General features: G+C 53.3%; 1 protein-coding gene across 2 annotated transcripts in view; it reads left to right on the top strand.

Moving 5' to 3' along the window:
* The window catches only part of KIF6 (kinesin family member 6), a 642,838-nt gene that overhangs the window by 326,767 nt on the left and 300,214 nt on the right, over nt 1–15,857 (top strand). For both annotated transcript variants that reach the window (XM_073671717.1, XM_073671718.1), the window contains exon 15: nt 6,049–6,104. In XM_073671717.1, coding sequence (XP_073527818.1) covers nt 6,049–6,104 — 56 coding nt within the window. The remainder of the gene's footprint in view (nt 1–6,048; nt 6,105–15,857) is intronic.

Below are 15,857 nucleotides of genomic sequence, written 5' to 3'. Positions count from 1 at the left end.
GGCCTCACATAGTCCTCCATACAGTATAATGGCCTCACATAGTCCTTCATACAGAATAATGGCCTCACATAGTCCTCCATACAGTATAATGGCCCCACATAGTCCTCCATACAGTATAATGGCCCCACATAGTCCTCCATACAGTATAATGGGCTCCACATAGTCCTCCATACAGTATAATGGCCTCACATAGTCCTCCATACAGTATAATGGCCCCACATAGTCCTCCATACAGTATAATGGGCCCCACATAGTCCTCCATACAGTATAATGGCCTCACATAGTCCACCATACAGTATAATGGCCCCACATAGTCCTCCATACAGTATAATGGCCCCACATAGTCCTCCATACAGTATAATGGCCTCACATAGTCCTCCATACAGTATAATGGGCCCCATATAGTCCTCCATACAGTATAATGGCGTCACATAGTCCTCCATACAGTATAATGGGCCCCACATAGTCCTCCATACAGTATAATGGCCTCACATAGTCCTCCATACAGTATAATGGCCTCACATAGTCCTCCATACAGTGTAATGGCCCCACATAGTCCTCCATACAGTATAATGGCCCCACATAGTCCTCCATACAGTATAATGGGCTCCACATAGTCCTCCATACAGTATAATGGCCTCACATAGTCCTCCATACAGTATAATGGCCCCACATAGTCCTCCATACAGTATAATGGGCCCCACATAGTCCTCCATACAGTATAATGGCCTCACATAGTCCTCCATACAGTATAATGGGCCCCACATAGTCCTCCATACAGTATAATGGCCCCACATAGTCCTCCATACAGTATAATGACCCCACATAGTCCTCCATACATTATAATGGGCCCCACATAGTCCTCTATACAGTATATAATGGGCCTTACCTAGTCCTCCTTACAGTATAATGGCCCCACATAGTCCTCCATACAGTATAATAGCCCCACATAGTCCTCCATACAGTATAATGGCCCCACATAGTCCTCCATACAGTATAATGGGCCCCACATAGTCCTCCATACAGTATAATGGCCTCACATAGTCCTCCATACAGTATAATGGCCTCACATAGTCCTTCATACAGAATAATGGCCTCACATAGTCCTCCATACAGTATAATGGCCCCACATAGTCCTCCATACAGTATAATGGCCCCACATAGTCCTCCATACAGTATAATGGGCTCCACATAGTCCTCCATACAGTATAATGGCCTCACATAGTCCTCCATACAGTATAATGGCCCCACATAGTCCTCCATACAGTATAATGGGCCCCACATAGTCCTCCATACAGTATAATGGCCTCACATAGTCCACCATACAGTATAATGGCCCCACATAGTCCTCCATACAGTATAATGGCCCCACATAGTCCTCCATACAGTATAATGGCCTCACATAGTCCTCCATACAGTATAATGGGCCCCATATAGTCCTCCATACAGTATAATGGCGTCACATAGTCCTCCATACAGTATAATGGGCCCCACATAGTCCTCCATACAGTATAATGGCCTCACATAGTCCTCCATACAGTATAATGGCCTCACATAGTCCTCCATACAGTGTAATGGCCCCACATAGTCCTCCATACAGTATAATGGCCCCACATAGTCCTCCATACAGTATAATGGTCCACACATAGTCCTCCATACAGAATAATGGGCCACACATAGTCCTCCATACAGTATAATGGGCCCACATAGTCCTCCATACAGTATAATGGGCCCCACATAGTCCTCCATACAGTATAATGGGCCCACATAGTACTCCATACAGTATAATGGGCCCCACATAGTCCTCCATACAGTATAATGGCCCCACATAGTCCTCCATACAGTATAATGGGCCCCACATAGTCCTCTATACAGTATATAATGGGCCTTACCTAGTCCTCCTTACAGTATAATGGCCCCACGTAGTCCTCCATACAGTATAATGGCCCCACATAGTCCTCCATACAGTATAATGGGCCCCACATAGTCCTCCATACAGTATAATGGCCTCACATAGTCCTCCGTACAGTATAATGGCCTCACATAGTCCTTCGTACAGAATAATGGCCTCACATAGTCCTCCATACAGTATAATGGCCCCACATAGTCCTCCATACAGTATAATGGCCCCACATAGTCCTCCATACAGTATAATGGGCCCCACATAGTCCTCCATACAGTATAATGGCCTCACATAGTCCTCCATACAGTATAATGGCCCCACATAGTCCTCCATACAGTATAATGGGCCCCACATAGTCCTCCATACAGTATAATGGCCTCACATAGTCCTCCATACAGTATAATGGCCCCACATAGTCCTCCATACAGTATAATGGCCCCACATAGTCCTCCATACAGTATAATGACCCCACATAGTCCTCCATACATTATAATGGGCCCCACATAGTCCTCTATACAGTATATAATGGGCCTTACCTAGTCCTCCTTACAGTATAATGGCCCCACATAGTCCTCCATACAGTATAATAGCCCCACATAGTCCTCCATACAGTATAATGGCCCCACATAGTCCTCCATACAGTATAATGGGCCCCACATAGTCCTCCATACAGTATAATGGCCTCACATAGTCCTCCATACAGTATAATGGCCTCACATAGTCCTTCATACAGAATAATGGCCTCACATAGTCCTCCATACAGTATAATGGCCCCACATAGTCCTCCATACAGTATAATGGCCCCACATAGTCCTCCATACAGTATAATGGGCTCCACATAGTCCTCCATACAGTATAATGGCCTCACATAGTCCTCCATACAGTATAATGGCCCCACATAGTCCTCCATACAGTATAATGGGCCCCACATAGTCCTCCATACAGTATAATGGCCTCACATAGTCCACCATACAGTATAATGGCCCCACATAGTCCTCCATACAGTATAATGGCCCCACATAGTCCTCCATACAGTATAATGGCCTCACATAGTCCTCCATACAGTATAATGGGCCCCATATAGTCCTCCATACAGTATAATGGCGTCACATAGTCCTCCATACAGTATAATGGGCCCCACATAGTCCTCCATACAGTATAATGGCCTCACATAGTCCTCCATACAGTATAATGGCCTCACATAGTCCTCCATACAGTGTAATGGCCCCACATAGTCCTCCATACAGTATAATGGCCCCACATAGTCCTCCATACAGTATAATGGGCTCCACATAGTCCTCCATACAGTATAATGGCCTCACATAGTCCTCCATACAGTATAATGGCCTCACATAGTCCTCCATACAGTGTAATGGCCCCACATAGTCCTCCATACAGTATAATGGCCCCACATAGTCCTCCATACAGTATAATGGTCCACACATAGTCCTCCATACAGAATAATGGGCCACACATAGTCCTCCATACAGTATAATGGGCCCACATAGTCCTCCATACAGTATAATGGGCCCCACATAGTCCTCCATACAGTATAATGGGCCCACATAGTACTCCATACAGTATAATGGGCCCCACATAGTCCTCCATACAGTATAATGGCCCCACATAGTCCTCCATACAGTATAATGGGCCCCACATAGTCCTCTATACAGTATATAATGGGCCTTACCTAGTCCTCCTTACAGTATAATGGCCCCACATAGTCCTCCATACAGTATAATGGCCCCACATAGTCCTCCATACAGTATAATGGGCTCCACATAGTCCTCCATACAGTATAATGGCCTCACATAGTCCTCCATACAGTATAATGGCCTCACATAGTCCTCCATACAGTGTAATGGCCCCACATAGTCCTCCATACAGTATAATGGCCCCACATAGTCCTCCATACAGTATAATGGTCCACACATAGTCCTCCATACAGAATAATGGGCCACACATAGTCCTCCATACAGTATAATGGGCCCACATAGTCCTCCATACAGTATAATGGGCCCCACATAGTCCTCCATACAGTATAATGGGCCCACATAGTACTCCATACAGTATAATGGGCCCCACATAGTCCTCCATACAGTATAATGGCCCCACATAGTCCTCCATACAGTATAATGGGCCCCACATAGTCCTCTATACAGTATATAATGGGCCTTACCTAGTCCTCCTTACAGTATAATGGCCCCACGTAGTCCTCCATACAGTATAATGGCCCCACATAGTCCTCCATACAGTATAATGGCCTCACATAGTCCTCCGTACAGTATAATGGCCTCACATAGTCCTTCGTACAGAATAATGGCCTCACATAGTCCTCCATACAGTATAATGGCCCCACATAGTCCTCCATACAGTATAATGGCCCCACATAGTCCTCCATACAGTATAATGGGCCCCACATAGTCCTCCATACAGTATAATGGCCTCACATAGTCCTCCATACAGTATAATGGCCCCACATAGTCCTCCATACAGTATAATGGGCCCCACATAGTCCTCCATACAGTATAATGGCCTCACATAGTCCTCCATACAGTATAATGGCCCCACATAGTCCTCCATACAGTATAATGGCCCCACATAGTCCTCCATACAGTATAATGACCCCACATAGTCCTCCATACATTATAATGGGCCCCACATAGTCCTCTATACAGTATATAATGGGCCTTACCTAGTCCTCCTTACAGTATAATGGCCCCACATAGTCCTCCATACAGTATAATAGCCCCACATAGTCCTCCATACAGTATAATGGCCCCACATAGTCCTCCATACAGTATAATGGGCCCCACATAGTCCTCCATACAGTATAATGGCCTCACATAGTCCTCCATACAGTATAATGGCCTCACATAGTCCTTCATACAGAATAATGGCCTCACATAGTCCTCCATACAGTATAATGGCCCCACATAGTCCTCCATACAGTATAATGGCCCCACATAGTCCTCCATACAGTATAATGGGCTCCACATAGTCCTCCATACAGTATAATGGCCTCACATAGTCCTCCATACAGTATAATGGCCCCACATAGTCCTCCATACAGTATAATGGGCCCCACATAGTCCTCCATATAGTATAATGGCCTCACATAGTCCACCATACAGTATAATGGCCCCACATAGTCCTCCATACAGTATAATGGCCCCACATAGTCCTCCATACAGTATAATGGCCTCACATAGTCCTCCATACAGTATAATGGGCCCCATATAGTCCTCCATACAGTATAATGGCGTCACATAGTCCTCCATACAGTATAATGGGCCCCACATAGTCCTCCATACAGTATAATGGCCTCACATAGTCCTCCATACAGTATAATGGCCTCACATAGTCCTCCATACAGTGTAATGGCCCCACATAGTCCTCCATACTGTATAATGGCCCCACATAGTCCTCCATACAGTATAATGGTCCACACATAGTCCTCCATACAGAATAATGGGCCACACATAGTCCTCCATACAGTATAATGGGCCCACATAGTCCTCCATACAGTATAATGGCCCCACATAGTCCTTCATACAGTATAATGGCCTCACATAGTCCTCCATACAGTGTAATGGCCCCACATAGTCCTCCATACAGTATAATGGCCCCACATATTCCTCCATACAGTATAATCGGCCCCATATAGTCCTCAATACAGAATAATGGGCCCCACATAGTCCTCCATACAGTATAATGGCCTCACATAGTCCTCCATACAGTATAATGGGCCACCCATAGTCCTCCATACAGAATAATGGGCCACACATAGTCCTCCATACAGTATAATGGCCCCACATAATCCTCCATACAGTATAATGGCCTCACATAGTCCTCCATACAGTATAATGGCCTCACATAGTCCTCCATACAGTGTAATGGCCGCACATAGTCCTCCATACAGTATAATGGCCTCACATAGTCCTCCATACAGTGTAATGGCCCCACATAGCGGATGTCTCTCCGGCCTGTGCTCCTGCAACCATTTATGACAGTCAGTGGGGGGCGCTGTCATTGTGTGTGTCAGTGATTGGGCTGGACGGAGGCTCTCCTCCATGACACTCTGTGGTCTCGGCCGCCCTCGCTCCGGCACATTCTGACTCTTCCTTCTCTTTCTCTCTTTGTAGATTCGCTGAAGCCAAATCACTGGGCAGAGACATGAATGACGTGCGGCAGCGCATCAGTGAGTACATGGGGGACATGGAGGGCGGCCGCACCCCAAAATCTGATCAGAGTCACACAGGGGGAGATTCCCTGTGACCCTGCGGGTCCGGGCAGATCCCCCAGCAAGTGGGAAGCTCAGTGACTTCCTTTAGGGGCTGCTACTCTGGCATCTATAGGTTTGATCATCCTGCTCCTCCTGGTGCATGTAGAGACCATTTACCTGCTCCATAGGGGAGGGAAATGGCAAGGGCCGCAGCACTGGATCATCCTGCAGGGCAAAACTACAGACTTGCACACAGGCAGAAGCGGCTGCAGAGGAGGGGGAAAAGCAGCTGCCAGAAGGGGGGAGAGCTGCGGCTGCCAGAGGGGGTAGAACAGCGGTTGTCAGAGGGGGGAGAACAGCGGCTGCCAGAGCGAGGAGAACAGCGGCTGCCAGATGGGGAGGAGAGCTACTGCTGCCAGATGGGGGAGAACAGTGGCTGCCAGAGGGGGAGGAGAGCTGCGGCTGCCAGAGGGGGGAGAACAGCGGCTGCCAGGGGGGGGAGAACAGCGGCTGCCAGAGGGGGCGGAGAGCTGCGGCTGCCAGAGGGGGGGGGGAGCTGCGGCTGCCAGAGGGGGGGGGGCAGCGGCTGCCAGAGGGGGGAGAACAGCGGCTGCCAGAGCAAGGAGAACAGCGGCTGCCAGATGGGGAGGAGAGCTACTGCTGCCAGAGGGGGGAGAACAGCGACTGCCAGAGGGGGGAGAACAGCGGCTGCCAGAGGGGGGAGAACAGCGGCTGCCAGAGGGTGAGGAGAATAGCTGCTGCCAGAGGGGGAGGAGAATAGCGGCTGCCAGTGGCGGGGGAGAAGAGCGGCTGCCAGAGGGGGAGGAGAATAGCTGCTGCCAGAGGGAGAGGAGAATAGCGGCTGCCAGTGGCGGGGGAGAACAGCGTCTGCCAGAGGGGGAGGAGAACAGCGGCTGCCAGAGGGGGAGGAGAACAGCGGCTGCCAGAGAGGGAGGAGAACAGCGGCTGCCAGAGGGGGGGGGGAACAGCGGCTGCCAGAGAGGGAGGAGAACATCGACTGCCAGAGGGGGGAGAACAGCAGCTGCCAGAGGGGGGAGAACAGCAGCTGCCAGAGGGGGGAGAACAGCAGCTGCCAGAGGGGGGAGAACAGCGGCTGCCAGTGAGGGTGAAAAGTGGCTGCTGGAAAGGATGACGAGTGGATACAAGTTAGGAGGGATAAACATGGCTGCCAGGAGCTGCAGGGAAGGAGTGTGTGAAATAAGCGGATGTCAGACAGAGAGGAGCGGCTCTTATTGCTCTCATAGTCTTCGGTTTTTTGACGATGCACATAGCAGAGAATAGCTAGTAAGGGAGGATGGGAGTGATGGTGGCCGGTGCCATAGAAGACTTGGCCTATATCTGCAGGCAGCAGACGCTTTGACCCGGACTGTAATAACGTGTGCATGTTAAATTACAATGCAGCCAGTCTGAACAAGCAAAGCTGCAGTGTAAAGCATGGGGGACAGAGAAGCAGCCTGAGTTTCTGATAAAAACGTGACAAAGGTTTCAGATTCTGTGCCCCATTCATGTCACGGAGCATTGGCTTGTGGCCTTCACGGCTTACTTCCCTGCTGTTCGTGGTGTCTGCTGGGAGTTATCCTCCTTTCTATAGACTTGCAGATGTGAGACAGGATTAATTAATTTAGCTCTCAAAGGGAAAAAACTTATTTAAAGTGCAAGATTTTCCTCCTTCCATATAAAAATGGAGACGATTGTGCTGAATCTGGGAGTTCTCGTGTGATGAAAGGAAGAATGTTCCTTGGTGCGGCCAGCTGGCGTCCGCGTGCATTAGTCACCACGCCCGGTGCCAGCGATTGTGTGCGAGCCTTGTTTATCCAATTACATCCCAATAAATTAGACTTTGTGTTGGGATATGGACGCTCCTGGCTCGCCCCGTCTGATATACTGTGATATATGGACCCTATGTGATCACCGCGTCCAGACGGAGCAGTGACAGATCTCCGCCCAGGAGCGCCATCGTCAGGGGGCGGCCGGCAGCGCTAGTCCCCGGGATTATGTCCCACGTTCCCAGGATTAAGTGCTACGTCTGCTGCTTCATGTCACCATATGGACCGTAATTAATGTGCGGCCATATTGGCTCTCATGGGGCAGAGGCTCCACAGATCTAGAACCGGCCCTTCCCCTCCGCTCAGTCCTCACCTTCATATATAGTCTGTAAGTTACTGGGAAACACGGGATGATGGGAAGTGTAGTCCAGTGTGGCATCAAAGAGGCAGGAAGTAGCCAACTTCTCCCCCTAAGAACTGGGACATAGCTGAGCTCAGGCCAAGGTGAACCTCTGGAGGAGGGGACAGAGGAGCCTGGAGGACAGGGACAGAGGAACCTGGAGGAGGGGGACAGAGGAGCCTGGAGGAGGGGACAGAGGAGCCTGGAGGAGGTGACAGAGGAGCCTGGAGGACGGGGACAGAGGAGCCTGGAGGACGGGGACAGAGGAGCCTGGAGGACGGGGACAGAGGAGCCTGGAGGAGGGGACAGAGGAGCCTGGTGGAGGGGACAGAGGAGCCTGGAGGAGGGGGACAGAGGAGCCTGGAGAAGCGGGACAGAGGAGCCTGGAGAAGGGGGACAGAGGAGCCTGGAGGAGGGGACAGAGGAGCCTGGAGGACGGGGACAGAGGAGCCTGGAGAAGCGGGACAGAGGAGCCTGGAGAAGGGGGACAGAGGAGCCTGGAGGAGGCGGGCAGAGGAGCCTGGAGGAGGGGACAGAGGAGCCTGGAGAAGGGGGACAGAGGAGCCTGGAGGACGGGGACAGAGGAGCCTGGAGGACGGGGACAGAGGAGCCTGGAGGACGGGGACAGAGGAGCCTGGAGAAGGGGGACAGAAGAGCCTGGAGGACGGGGACAGAGGAACCTGGAGAAGGGGACAGAGGAGCCTGGAGGAGGGGACAGAGGAGCCTGGAAGACGGGGACAGAGGAGCCTGGAGAAGGGGGACAGAGGAGCCTGGAGAAGGGGGACAGAGGAGCCTGGAGGAGGGGACAGAGAAGCCTGGAAGACGGGGACAGAGGAACCTGGAGGAGGGGACAGAGGAGCCTGGAGGAGGGGACAGAGGAGCCTGGAGGACGGGGACAGAGGAGCCTGGAGGAGGGGACAGAGGAGCCTGGAAGACGGGGACAGAGGAACCTGGAGGAGGGGACAGAGGAGCCTGGACGACGGGGACAGAGGAGCCTGGAGAAGGGGGACAGAGGAGTCTGGAGGAGAAGGACGCAGGAGTCTGGAGGAGGAGAAGGACAGAGGAGTCTGGAGGGAGGAAGGACAGAGGAGTCTGGAGGGAGGAGGAACAGAGGAGTCTGACAGCGGCTTACTCTTTTCTATAAAATCCTATGATTCCTCTGCTGAACCGTGTGTTGGGGTGGGGGTGCAGGAGAGTTTTCGGTGGTCTTACATGTGTGGGAAGCTTCGAGGTGACATCTGTTCATTACATTCATTTGTTTATCGTGAGGATCGGAGCCACCAGGTGAACGTTCTTCCCTCTACGCAATGTTATTCTTCTATACTATAAATCTCAGCTGATTGATTTTCTCTGACTTTTCTAGTGACTGCAGCTCAGTTCTCCTGCCTGAAGCTCCAGATCTACTGTTTGGATGTGGAGCTATGTGACATTATTGTGGCTGCCTGCAGCCACCACTAGAGGGAGCTCAGTGCACACTGTGGTATGTGGGAAGCTCCACCACTAGAGGGAGCTCAGTGCACACTGTGGTATGTGTGAAGCACCACCACTAGAGGGAGCTCAGTGCACACTGTGGTATGTGGGAATCTCCACCACTAGAGGGAGCTCAGTGCACACTGTGGTATGTGGGAATCTCCACCACTAGAGGGAGCTCAGTGCACACTGTGGTATGTGGGAATCTCCACCACTAGAGGGAGCTCAGTGCACACTGTGGTATGTGTGAAGCTCCACCACTAGAGGGAGCTCAGTGCACACTGTGGTATGTATGAAGCTCCACCACTAGAGGGAGCTCAGTGCACACTGTGGTATGTGTGAAGCTCCTGGGCGCCCCCTGTTGTTGACTGCAGGTAAAACTGACAGTTGTCTGTACGGGGTTCTGATGCAGATTCACTTGCAGCCGTCTGTGCAGGTGTTAAAGGGTTTATCCAGTACCGTTCACTTGCATTCTTGCCATCAGCTGACATGAGCACGCTTCCTATCTGAATTAATGGGACAGATCGCGAGACATGGCAAGTGGCTGATTGCCTCCATATGAGCAGCGCCCCCTACTGACCAGTGCAGGACATTGTTTCTCGCCTAAGATTTTATATAGAATCAGTTAAATGATCATTGTGAGGATGTAAGACCTCCCAATAGAGCAACCCATCAGACGCGATCGTCGTCCCTCGTCATGTGAGGAGTCCGTCAGCCTCCTCTGTGGATCCAGCAGTGGCCTAAAAGGATAGGTTCCCTTTAAGGAGAACGCAGGCTCTTGTATTGGGGAGATGTGACGGGAACTTGACCCGCACAGGACCCCGAGTTATGGCCCCCCGCGAGCGTCCGCCTGCCTCACCTCAGCGCATACCTCCATGGTCTCATCAGTGACTCACGGCCTACGCTGTGACCGCGGCCTCCGCTGTGACCGCGGCCTCCGTCAGCGTCTTTACACGAGCAGAGAATCCTCTGTCTATTCTGGGAAAATCACCATGACAGTTGGAGCGGGATTATGTGCAGCTCATTCTTCTCCTCGTTAACATTTTTGCTGATTGATTCAGTGTAAATTGAGTCCAGACGGTTTTTCTGCCATTCACGGGACGGAGGGTCCGCAGCCGGGCACACAGGGGCGCAGCCTCATCACAGCGGGGTGAGCCGCCAAGTCAGAGGAGCGCGGCTCCTTCTGTAACAGCTCCTCTCCTGTCCACAGGTTGTGTGTGATATTACAGCCAAGTGCCATTTACTGCTATAGAACTGAGCTGTAATACCAGGGACAACCTGTGGACAGGCGTGGCACTGTTACAGGAAGGAAGCTGCCATGTTTTGCTAATCATGGTCAATGCATGCACGAGGGGCCGAGTGCTCCGTGACATTGCAAGGTTTCCCATAGGAGGAGGGGAGACACATGGTTTGTCCTTTCTGCACTCCGCCCTGTAGTGGGGTCTGTCAGGAGCCGCCGTGACCTCCATCAGGAGCCTCCGAGACCTCCATCAGTAGCTGCCGTGACCTCCATCAGGAGCCGCCGAGACCTCCATCAGGAGTCGCCGTGACCTCCATCAGGAGCCGCCGTGACCTCCATCAGGAGCCGCGTACATCGCCATCAGGAGCCGCCGTGACCTCCATCAGGAGCCGTCGTGACCTCCATCAGGAGTCGCCGTGACCTCCATCGGGAGCCGCCGTGACCTCCATCAGGAGCTGCCGTGACCTCCATCAGGAGCCGCGTACATCGACATCAGGAGCCGCCGTGACCTCCATCAGGAGCCGTCGTGACCTCCATCAGGAGTCGCCGTGACCTCCATCAGGAGCCGCCGTGACCTCCATCAGGAGCCGCGTACATCGGCATCAGGAGCCGCCGTGACCTCCATCAGGAGCCGCGTATATCGCCATCAGGAGCCGCCGTGACCTCCATCAGGAGCCGTCGTGACCTCCATCAGGAGTCGCCGTGACCTCCATCGGGAGCCGCCGTGACCTCCATCAGGAGCCGCGTACATCGGCATCAGGAGCCGCCGTGACCTCCATCAGGAGCCGCGTATATCGCCATCAGGAGCCGCCGTGACCTCCATCAGGAGCCGTCGTGACCTCCATCAGGAGTCGCCGTGACCTCCATCGGGAGCCGCCGTGACCTCCATCAGGAGCCGCCGTGACCTCCATCAGGAGCCGCGTACATCGACATCAGGAGCCGCCGTGACCTCCATCAGGAGCCGTCGTGACCTCCATCAGGAGTCGCCGTGACCTCCATCAGGAGCCGCCGTGACCTCCATCAGGAGCCGCGTACATCGGCATCAGGAGCCGCCGTGACCTCCATCAGGAGCCGCCGTGACCTCCATCAGGAGCCGCCGTGACCTCCATCAGGAGCCGCGTACATCGGCATCAGTCGCAGACTGGCCATTGTTGCACGCTCCTCGGGTTTTGGCGTTTTTCTCTGGTGCAGACCTGGAGTATTATATGTTATAATGAGCCGGAGACAATAAACTCTCCGAGTGGAGAGAACCCGGAGAGTTTATCCATTAAAATGCAACGTAAGGACAAACCACAAGGAGCCATGTGGGATAATCAGTGTCAGCTCCATGTCTGAGGCTGCGTGCGTCTGCTAATGGGAAACATTCGTCATGTGAGTGTAGGCAGAGGTCATCAGCGAGCGCTGCTCAACCACCGACTACCTGATCACTAGTGCACCAGGAGTTCACATTGTAACTTGGAGCACATGTCTCAATGAGTACATGGAGATCATCAGACTGCACTCGGGTGACATCTGAGTGCAGCCAGTTCCCGTGCACTGACACAATGGAGAAGATGGAGAAATTTTGTTCTCCATCTTCTCCTTGGTGTGGTACGGTTCTCTCATCCGAGAGAATCGGGTCGCACTATTGTAAAGTGACCGCGGGCGGTAGCCATGGCCGAGCTGTTGCTTCGTAACACCCTGGCACTTTACAGGAAAATCGTGTCCCCGTCCCAGTGTGCAGTCTGGTGTAAGGACATCACACTCACTTGTAGGCTGCAGGCCTCCGCTGCCTCCAGGCCTACATCCTCAGGATCCGCCGCACACAATTCAGGACTCACGCTGTTCATTGTAACAAGCAAATGTTTACTGGACAGTTCATGTTCACCAGATTGTAACACGCAGTATCAGGCACAACACTTCGAGAGATTCCAATAAGGCCTCCCACTGCCCCGAGCGATAGATCTGACTCGCTATCAGGATGCAGTTCCCTTTTTGTTGGGGCTACCCCTCCCACTATGGGCCAGTCCCAAACTTTAATTATGTCTTTCCCTGTAGTATGTAGCTGGTCAGATCTCCATCACAAACACTATGTATTACATTTGCATATTACATGTATACTGCTTCCCAAAGTCTATCTTCTCCTATGGTTACTACCTTATGTCTTACTCTATACCTATACATTACTTATACTATAGAGAAGTCGCGCTGCCCACTATATTAATAATACTTATGCTATATCGCAGTCTACATCACAATACACACTGAAGACGCATGACACTTATCACATAACGTGATTGTTGTTCTCCGGGGCCGGAACGCGACAGTTCAGTCCACCACTCTTACACCGTGCAAGTACGATACGAATATCAGAACCAACTGGGACATGCTGCCTCTGATCCTGGGAAAGCTGGGTGACGCCTGATATGAGCACCAATCCAGCCTAGCAGAGGTGATCAATCAGCGGTCCTAGAGTCCAGCTTATCAGATCTGCCTTGTTTATGCTCTGATTCGGGGGATGGTGCACCCCTGGTATGTCCTCATAATATGTAGTGAGGGACCACCTCTACATCCTCTTATGGGGGGCAGCTTCATCACGCTCTGACATGTGGGGTTTGTCTAAGGTCATCTCCTGATGTCTTCCCGGCACCATCATTTGCAGACAGTGAGTAAGCGAAGGCGGTGCAGATGTAGTAGAGAATGCTCTGCAGTGCTGCCCTGCGGTGCTGGAGGGGCTCTGGGGCGCTGATCACCTTCATGTATTTACTTATGTATGCCAATAACGATTCTTCTGTCCCCCATTCTCTGGGCTCTTCCGTCCCCCGGTCCTCTGGGCTCTTTTGTCCCCCCATCCTCTGGGCTCTTCCGTCCCCCGAACCTCTGGGCTCTTTGGGCTCTTCCGGACCTCTGGGCTCTTCCGTCCCCCGGACCTCTGGGCTCTTCCGTCGCCTCCACCTCTGGACTCTTCCTTCCCTCGGTTCTCTGCACTCTTCTGGGCTTTTCTGCAACCCTGTCCTCCTTACTCTTCATTCCCCCTGCTCTGAATTCTTCTGTCCCCCTATTCCAGACTCTACTGTTCCCCTCCTCCGGACTCTTCTGTCCTCCTATCCTACGAACTCTTCTGTCTCCCCCTTTCTTCGGACTCCCCTGTCCTTATCTTCCAGGCTCTTTCATCCCCCCATCCTCCCCCTCTTCTTTCTCTCTGGTCTGGACTCCTCTGGGCTCTTCTGTCACCCCCTCTTCCATCCCCCTTCGCCAACTCCTCCGGCCTCTTCTGTTTCCCCCTCCTCTGGACACTTCTGTCCCCCATCCTCCGGGCTCTTCCGTCCCTGCCATCCTCCGGGCTCTTCCATCCCTGCCATCCTTCGGGCTCTTCCGTTTCCCCATCCTCCGGGCTCTTCCGTCCCACCATCCTCCGATCTCTTCCGTGCCCCAATCCTCCGATCTCTTCTGTTCCCCAATCCTCCGGGCTCTTCCATCCCCCAATCCTCCGGGCTCTTCCGTCCCCCAATCCTCCGGCCTCTTCCGTCCCCCAATCCCTTCAGTCTTCCGTCCTCTTCCAGGATCTTCCGTCTTCCAGGCTCTTCCGTCGTCCGGGCTCTTCCGTCTTCTCGCCGTCCAGGCTCTTCCATCTTCCGGGCTCTTCCGTCATCCCTTTGTCCTGGCTCTTCCGTCGTCCCTTCGTCCTGGCTCTTCCGTCGTCCCTTCGTCCTGGCTCTTCCGTCGTCCCTTCGTCCTGGCTCTTCCGTCGTCCCGTTGTCCTGGCTCTTCCGTCGTCCCGTTGTCCGGGCTCTTCCGTCGTCCCGTTGTCCAGGCTCTTCCGTCGTCTGGGCTCTTCCGTCGCTCCGTCGTCCGGGCTCTTCCGTCGTCCGGGCTCTTCCGTCGTCCCGTTGTCCGGGCTCTTCCGTCGTCCCGTTGTCCGGGCTCTTCCGTCGTCTGGGCTCTTACGTCGCTCCGTCGTCCAGGCTCTTCCGTCGTCCGGGCTCTTCCGTCGTCCCTTCGCACGGGCTCTTCCATCATCCCTTCGCCCGGGCTCTTCCGTCATCCCTTCGCCCGGGCTCTTCCGTCATCCCTTCGCCCGGGCTCTTCCGTCATCCCTTCGCCCGGGCTCTTCCGTCATCCCGTCGTCCGGGCTCTTCCGTCATCCTGTCTCTTCCGTCATCCCGTCGTCCGGGCTCTTCCGTCGTCCGGGCTCTTCCGTCGTCCGGGCTCTCCGGTCGTCTGGTCTCTTCCGTCATCCCATCGTCCGGTCTCTTCCGTCTTCCCGTCCTTCGGGCTCTTCCGTCGTCCGGGCTCTTCCGTCGTCCAGTCGTCTGGTCTCTTCCGTCATCCCGCCCTCTGGGCTCTTCCGTCTTCCCGTCCTTCGGGCTCTTCCGTCGTCCGGGCTCTTCCGTCGTCCAGTCGTCCGGTCTCTTCCGTCATCCCGTCCTTCGGGCTCTTCCGTCGTCCGGGCTCTTCCGTCGTCCGGTCGTCTGGTCTCTTCCGTCATCCCATCGTCCGGTCTCTTCCGTCTTCCCGTCCTTCGGGCTCTTCCGTCGTCCGGGCTCTTCCGTCGTCCAGTCGTCTGGTCTCTTCCGTCATCCCGTCCTCCGGGCTCTTCCGTCTTCCCGGCTCTTCCGTCATCCAGTCGTCCGGTCTCTTCCGTCATCCCATCCTTCGGGCTCTTCCGTCGTCCGGGCTCTTCCGTCGTCCGGTCGTCTGGTCTCTTCCGTCGTCCAGTCGTCTGGTCTCTTCAGTCGTCTGGTCTCTTCCGTCATCCCGTCCTCCGGGCTCTTCCGTCATCCCGTCCTCCGGGCTCTTCCTTCTTCCCATCCTCCGGGCTCTTCCAGTCATCTGTAGGTGGACGGTTGGGC

This window comes from Phyllobates terribilis, unplaced genomic scaffold, assembly GCF_046119375.1.
Source record: "Phyllobates terribilis strain yellow unplaced genomic scaffold, ASM4611937v1 Scaffold_3__8_contigs__length_932513732, whole genome shotgun sequence".
NCBI lineage: Eukaryota > Metazoa > Chordata > Amphibia > Anura > Dendrobatidae > Phyllobates > Phyllobates terribilis.
This window is presented reverse-complemented; position numbering and strand designations above follow the sequence as displayed.